Genomic DNA, 7,398 nt, shown 5'->3' with positions numbered 1-7,398 from the left:
TACCTTCACTCAAAATTTATAAAGAAAAGAATAGCCAGCCCCTTCTAGAGCGAGCTAAGTACTCTGTCACTAGCTATGCTCAGATGTTGTATAAAAGTGTTTATTTCCATATCCAAATCCATCTGATACTGAGACGTTTATTATTATAACATACTGTCTTTCTGCAGCAGAGATAGTGAGAGTGTTATTAGTAATTCTAAGACAAAATATATGTCAAGAAGTTCCAGTTATACTTTTACCACGTAGGAAAATCCTAGTCAATGGATAGCAAACACCTCATAGCTTTTGAAAAGGACGTTCCCGGACCCACCAAAACATGTGACGATTCCTGCCCGAAAGAGGAAATTTGTGAATTTGTCGATTCCCCTCGCTTGTCGTCGTAGCCATTTCCATTCGCATCTTCTTCTTCTTCTTCTTCTTCTTAACATGACTGCCGGTCGTAACGCTATGGATGGCATGCATGGTCACATCAATCAGACCGTATCACGCATGAATGATGTGGTCAATAAATTCTTATTACTTCTTTCTCTCTCTCTCTCTCTCTCTCTCTCTCTCTCTCTCTCTCTCTCTCTCTCTCTCTCTCTCTCTCTCTCTCTCTCTCTCTCTCTCTCTCTCTCTCTCTCCATTACAACTTACACCACCTTTGTCTGAAAAAATAATGTCAAAACCTTTATTTATTTATATAAATATGTAGATGCTTTGAGAAGCGACATGGTAGATGGGATGTCACGATGATGCTACGTACGAGGTCGGTCAAGATTCTATTACGGGAGAAGTATGTGAGTATGATTACATATTTTGTTTTTATCATCTTAGAGAGTGCTATAGGAGAATTAAGGGATATCTTAATGGCTTTCCGAACGAGAGGGTCATTATCATATAAAAGCTTGTCTAGTCTCCTAAGAAAAGAAAATAAAATGACAGGTGTCTAACAGACTTGAACAAGTGGAATTCTCGGTGATTAAATACATATGATATATTAGTTAATTGATTCAAGTGATCACAATAGTACCAAGTATATTGAATGCCATAGATTTCTCATCAGAAGAAGGAAAGCTTCTTTTTTTTTAATATTTACCAACAGGATGCAAAAAAAAAAAGGTATTTTGAATGCCATAGAAAGTTAAAAAAAGAAGAAAAAAAACCCAACCAATCATTGCACGATTTCCGATAGGGATTCCAACTGTCTAATCAAAATGATGTTAGACTTGGGCTCCTGTAGGTGTAGTTATTGCCATGATTTGTACGTGTCTTAATTAACAGTGGGAAATGCTCTTCTAACTTATTGCATATGCTGAATTATGCTGCAAATGAGCCCATTTTCTCATAATATTTTTGCAAAATGAATCCGTTTATTCTTCGTTGTTGTTGTCGTTATTTTAGTCTGGATATCTATAGAGTACTCTTTTCTCTAAACTAAATACCACATCTTAAAATTTAGTCAAAATGCATGCAAAGAATTTTCCTTCTAAACTTATAGTATATATTTGGCTAACAAGGAATGGAAGGGAATCTTCAAATTCTCCTTAGTAATGTTGCACATTAAATTACACCATAATTAGGCATATTATATGTACTATTAGGGTTGTTGGACCCAAGGTAGCAAAGGAACAGTAGTAATTTATGAATTCAAAGTACTTTTAAGTTTTAACATCCAAAAGGTAAGGCAAGAGCCAAATATTAGGAGCCCACATTAGACCCTTCTTATTACTTTATAGCTTACGTGTACGACCAGAGAAATATTATTGTACTTTTCGAAGAGTAACAGTACTACTTCTACGTAGTAACACAGTTATTGCATCTATATATATATCTATTTCAGCCAATATAACCTTGATATGCTTATAGCTCTATCTCTCTCAAAGTCATTAAGTCGACAAATTAATTCAAATATTATATAGTGTTACTATTTCCCCTTTCGAGCTCCTCTTTTAGTTAATTTTTTTGTAATTAATCTATGCAACAATCAAACTTATTTAGATTTTCTTTTATTTATAGCGTCTAATCTTATTTCTTTTTCTTCTCAGAAAAGTAAGAATTGGGTGGTGTCCCGGTTAAACTTGAGCCGTAGTAATAACTTTTTAGTTGATTGATAATTATACGAAATAGTAAGAATACTATTTTAGCCATTTGCATCAAGCTTAAATTTAACCCATGATCTCACTATGAGCCCCTTATTCCTCTATCAATGGTGTCAATAAATAAGTTAAACAGGCAGTAAAAATATGAGAAACTTACTGCTTTCAATGGTCTTCTTGTACTTTTGGTCTTTGTTTTTTCCTCTTAGTTTAATTGACTAGCTCATGAGAACAAGGTCACTTCCAATGAATCTTGGCGTGCAAGCTGTGTTCCATAAGTTTGAAAGAGCTGCACTACAAAACTTTATATCCCCATTTACCATATTTAGCAACAAGGAACAAGAAATCCTAGTAATTACGTATATTATTAGGTCTCTCTCTTTCCCTTTTCTTTTCTTTTTTGATTCTCATTGTCGTAAAATTCCACAAAACAAGATCACAGTTTGGTATCTCTCTCTCTCTCTCTCTCTCTCTCTGTGAGTCATTAATATCCTCTCCTACTCCCACTTGATTTTGAGCTAGAGAGCTAGAGAGAGAGAGAGAGAGGAAGTAGCTGACTCCCACCCACTCATTGTTGTAATCATAACACTCTCCACCTCCTCTTTCCTCAAACCCTAATTCTCGAACACAGCCGGCCGTTGTCCCACCCTGCAGGTTATCTCCCCCACACTATCTTTTCGTACCTCCTCGATCTCCACAAATCAAAAAACAAAATAAGAAAAAGATAAAGAGAGAAAGGAAAACTCTATCCTTTCACATCTTATAAGTAAATTATATCATCATACATCTCTCTTCCTCACCTCCTCTCTTCTCCTTCTCCCTTTTCATATGTACGTAGACCCCATCTCGCCTTCGGAGATCGGAAAATGTCGGCCCAAATTGCACCGGAGCAAGTCTGCTACGTCCACTGCCACTTCTGCAACACCATCCTCGCGGTACCCGATCCTACCTACCTCTCTCGTACTCTTTGCTTAATCATGATACTAGTGATGATGATCCTTACAACGGACTTTAGATCTAGAAACAATCACAAGGTATGATTATATCTATCAGCTGCTCTAGCGGTGCACCGGTGATGATCGACAATTCTTTATGCTTGGGGTTTTGTAAGTATTGCTGCTATTTTAGAGTTGATGACTGTTTACTAGCACCAACAGTAATCAGATATTCAATTGTGCTAATTGAATTTTCTTGGCATATATGATCTCATCTTCCCCTTCTATAGATAGGCTTTTGGTTAATTTGCGATGTCCCGGTGCTGCCGCAAGGAAGAGTTAAGGGTTCTTTCTTAGTTATTAGTTCTTGAGTTCAATAGGTTATTTAGTTTCTTTCCTACCTCGAGTTTTTTTTTTCTTCTTTTTTTGTAAACATCTAAGGTGATCTAATTCATGTTCAAGATAGGATCCGCAAGGCTTTTTTTTTTTGTATACATAAAATTACAAGCAAGAAATCTTCATTTGTTTGTTGATAGGGGAAATGGATATGTGCTTCTTTATTTGTTTTTATCTGATGTTTCTTAATAAAGGATTGCACTTTTGATTATTTTTTGAAGCTACGATAAGATCTAGTACTCTTGGCATTTTTTTTTCTTCTTTTTGTTGAGAGAGAGAGAGAGAGAGAGAATGTACGTCTCTATGGTTTCAAGGTTACATAATTATGTAATCACTTTCCCACAAGGATTTGTTATAGCTTACACCAAGTACTCTAAAAGGCACAAAGATTTGTTATATTTGGAGGTTTTATAATTATGGTTTCAAATAGTACTCTAAAAGGCACACTGATTTGTTATATCTTATACCAAGTACATATCATCTATATTTATATTTTTTTATACATCATAAGATGCCAAGTACATATCATTTATATTTCTTCATGCACCATATGACTGCGTTATTTCAAATATTTCTTTCAGTTACTAATACCTTGAATGGCTGGCCAAGATGCCATAAGATATCACCAACTAACTAAGCTAAATGCACAGTCTCCGTGGAAGAGAGATCATTACACAGTTTTCAACGCAGTCCGGTAACCAGACCTACCTATATGCTTTGAAGATCTAGTTGCTTCTGTCATTTATCTATCTAAAACGCAAGGTTATCTTTGTTTTTATTTATTCCGACCAAGGAAAGGATATCTCTATTTTCTTTTCACTGGGCTATAGAGCTCTTCTTTTCCTTCTGTGTTGCTCATAACGAAGACCATCTCTCTCTCTCTCTCTCTCTCTCTCTCTCTCTCTCTCGCCTTCTTGAGAGGTGCGTAGGTGGGTCCATTCGTCATGTCGTTTTCCTCTCTCTTTCTTGATGTTGGTATAGCTTTTACCTGCTTTTAATAACTTCGGAGCAGTCAGAGAGAGGGGAGTTGCGAGAGAGAGAGAGAGAGAGAGGTCAGAATGATTCAGAGAGAAGAGAGAAGCTGACATGATCCTTTCATCTCAAAAGGATGCTAATTCACTGAACCAGTGGTTTTGTGATAAGTTTTTCCTTTTTATTCTCTTCTATAGAGTATATATAGATATATGCCAAAATATATGAGTGAGGAGTACAGGAATATGGTAAACATGCATCCCTCTCATTGATGGAGTATTCTACTGCTACAGTTCCAAAAGGTTTTGAATCGATCATAAAAGCCGAATAGTGAAGAAAGTGCAACATTCCCTTGTAAACATTATAAGAGAAAAGGAATGCATTCATGGAGCCTTTAACCTTTTGTAATAAATAGACTAGGCTTTTTTGTGTAAACTTTTTCTAAGATATCTTTCCCTTTTTTTTATTATTTATTGTTGTTTCATTTTTGTCTTCTTTCTTCTTCCTGCCCTTCTCCTCTTCCTTCTAAATGGTTAATACTGCATTTGGTACATATGAGCTTAAACTTCATAGATCCCTTATAAACTACTAATGTCATTGTGATATTCCACTAAACTTTATATATAATTCTACCTGAGTTGCTATCCATATAATTAGTTTTATTTGTTATCTTCTTAATGCAGGTTAGTGTCCCAAGCAACAGTGTATTCAGCTATGCAACCGTTCGATGTGGACATTGTGCTAATCTTCTGTCTGTGAACATGGGATCTTTGTTTCAAAAACCCACTCTCCAAGATCTTCAGGTTCAAAAGATCCTCTCTCTGTCACTCTTTCTCTCTCTCTCTCTCTCTCTCTCTCTCTCTCTCTCTCTGGATTCACAAAGGCTTTTGAATATACTTCCTGTTACTGTGATTAATCAAAAGAGTATATGGTGATTATTAAGGTTTTTGTTATGAAACTTGTTCTCATTATTCTATGTGCTTATAATATGTAATAACTCTCTAAGATGAATGAAGTTACTTTTCTTCAGGAAAAAAAAATGTATCTCTCTCTCTCTTATAGTGACTGTTCCCATTACTAATTTCTTCAGTACAGTATACTAGTTGTTCTCGACACTAAACGAATCATTTACTGATTGAAGAAAATGCAGGCTCACAACTTAGGATTTTATGATAACTGTGGGTTATATGAATCATCTTCGAGATGCAACAGAACACCAATGATGTACTCAATGCCTAATAATCAACAGCAAATGCTACCAATACGCCGTAAGCCTTACTTTTTTTCGTTATGTTCTCTTGAGTAATTCTTTTTATTTATACTCTATTTTAGCACTCCAAATTAATCCATAATCTTTACCCTTTTCCTCATTACCAGCTCCAGAGAAGCGGCAACGTGTTCCTTCTGCATACAACCGATTTATCAAGTAATTTTCAGTAATTTATCACCTTTGTAATTTCTTTTTCTTTTGATTGTAATAGTTTTCATGTGTTCTTTTCCTCACAGGGAGGAGATACAAAGGATAAAAGCCAACAATCCTGACATTAGCCACAGAGAAGCATTCAGTGCTGCAGCAAAGAATGTAAGTATTCTACTATATATCTTTACAATAAAAATGAAACTTAGGTGGTAAATTAAATAAATCAATATGAGTTAATAAAGCGCATTGGATCTTAATTAGCTACATTAACATTAAAAAATATTCATAAATGGTGCACCATGGATAAGTTTCAGATCAAAAAGAAACTTCCAAAGAGGAAAAAGGAAGACCAGAAAGTACTTGGATAATACCATTGATGCTGAAAAGAGATCATGATCCCTTAGGTCGATCGGTGATAGATAAAGGACATTTCCTAAACTAGCAGAACATAGGAAAATGTTTGATGTAGAAGGAAACCAATTATGTTTGGATAGGAATTTGATGTTGGTGGTGTTCCATCATTAGACTTTACCTTTTCTCCATTCAAGAAGTAGAGGTCAATGAGTTTTACTTAGTTCCTTTTCTAGAAGAGCATGCAAAATTTCTAGTCTCAAGTTCTTCATAAGCATCATCATCATCATCATCATTTTGCCTACCATTTTCATCAGATTACCAGATTATGATCACATATAATCTGACATATGATCTTTAATACTACCTCAGTTTGCTTCATGTAACTTGATAAGGTTTAGCGACATTCCCAAATTATTTTTTATCACGTTATCCCTTACATGCAGTTAATAAGATGATATAAATACACAGCAATAATGTTGCTTAAAAGAATAGAATGCCTAGGAACACGTATGGATCAACATAATAAAATATAGAAAAAGAGGATGAGAACATGAATATGATGCACGTCAAACTCAACATTTATACAATATTTGTTTACTTTTTGCAGACTATATTAGTTATAAAAGTTCTTATTCTATAGGATAAAATGAATGGCTCATCAACCATTTAAAAAAGAAAAAGTCTCATCTAAAATGAAATATAGGTAATCAACTTAGTGAATCTTTTTTATTGAATTTGGGTCATCCACCTAGCTATTTTTGGACATTGTTATCTAGATTCTCCATGCATGTAAATGATTCAACTATTACTTTGTTCTTCCTAGTGGGATTTAACATCTAACTTCTCTAGAATATTGACGAACAATTGTTATATTATTTACAAATATTTGCAGTGGGCACATTTTCCTCACATCCATTTTGGCCTAACCCTTGATGGGGGTAAGCAAACAAAGATGGATGAGGCCATTGCTGCTCCTGGCCTACCAAAAGTTCAAGGTTTCTATTGAGGTGAATTATATATATATATATATTGTGACTAGATCGATGCTATTTTATTTGTGTATTGAACTTGTGTTCAACAAGTCAAAGTATGATTTCCTCCTGAGAAGAACAATATGTTATGATTCCCCCTTTTTATCTTAGATTCTTATTTGATCTGTGACTGTTAGCAACTTTGTAATCTTATGTATCTGTGGACTATAAATCCAATGTGTTAGCTATATACTACCATTCTTTATCAGCCA

General features: G+C 34.8%; 1 protein-coding gene across 3 annotated transcripts; it reads left to right on the top strand.

Moving 5' to 3' along the window:
- The first annotated feature begins 2,578 nt into the window (after positions 1-2,578).
- LOC140759356 (protein YABBY 2-like) lies at positions 2,579-7,398 on the top strand. Of its 3 annotated transcripts, XM_073095897.1 has the most exons (7): positions 2,579-2,732; positions 2,917-3,013; positions 5,065-5,184; positions 5,523-5,649; positions 5,759-5,807; positions 5,888-5,963; positions 7,048-7,398. In XM_073095897.1, the coding sequence occupies exons 2-7, from the start codon at positions 2,945-2,947 to the stop codon at positions 7,159-7,161; spliced, it is 555 nt and encodes a 184-aa protein (XP_072951998.1). In that variant the 5' UTR covers positions 2,579-2,732; positions 2,917-2,944; the 3' UTR covers positions 7,162-7,398. The 3 variants fall into 3 exon arrangements, with proteins under 3 accessions (XP_072951998.1, XP_072951997.1, XP_072951999.1); XM_073095896.1 differs by lacking the exon at positions 2,579-2,732 and having other exon boundaries at positions 2,758-3,013; XM_073095898.1 differs by lacking the exon at positions 2,579-2,732 and having other exon boundaries at positions 2,759-3,013; positions 5,532-5,649.

This window comes from Typha angustifolia, chromosome 4 (assembly GCF_048772165.1).
Source record: "Typha angustifolia cultivar Huaian chromosome 4, ASM4877216v1, whole genome shotgun sequence".
NCBI lineage: Eukaryota > Viridiplantae > Streptophyta > Magnoliopsida > Poales > Typhaceae > Typha > Typha angustifolia.
This window is presented reverse-complemented; position numbering and strand designations above follow the sequence as displayed.

Excerpts from the sequence above, each read along its gene's own strand:
- LOC140759356 (XM_073095897.1), top strand. The coding sequence starts at position 2,945 with ATGTCGGCCCAAATTGCACCGGAGCAAGTCTGCTACGTCCACTGCCAC. Across the intron at positions 3,014-5,064 it reads TCTGCAACACCATCCTCGCG|GTTAGTGTCCCAAGCAACAG; the intron begins GTACCCGATCCT and ends TTCTTAATGCAG. Across the intron at positions 5,650-5,758 it reads GCAAATGCTACCAATACGCC|CTCCAGAGAAGCGGCAACGT; the intron begins GTAAGCCTTACT and ends CCTCATTACCAG.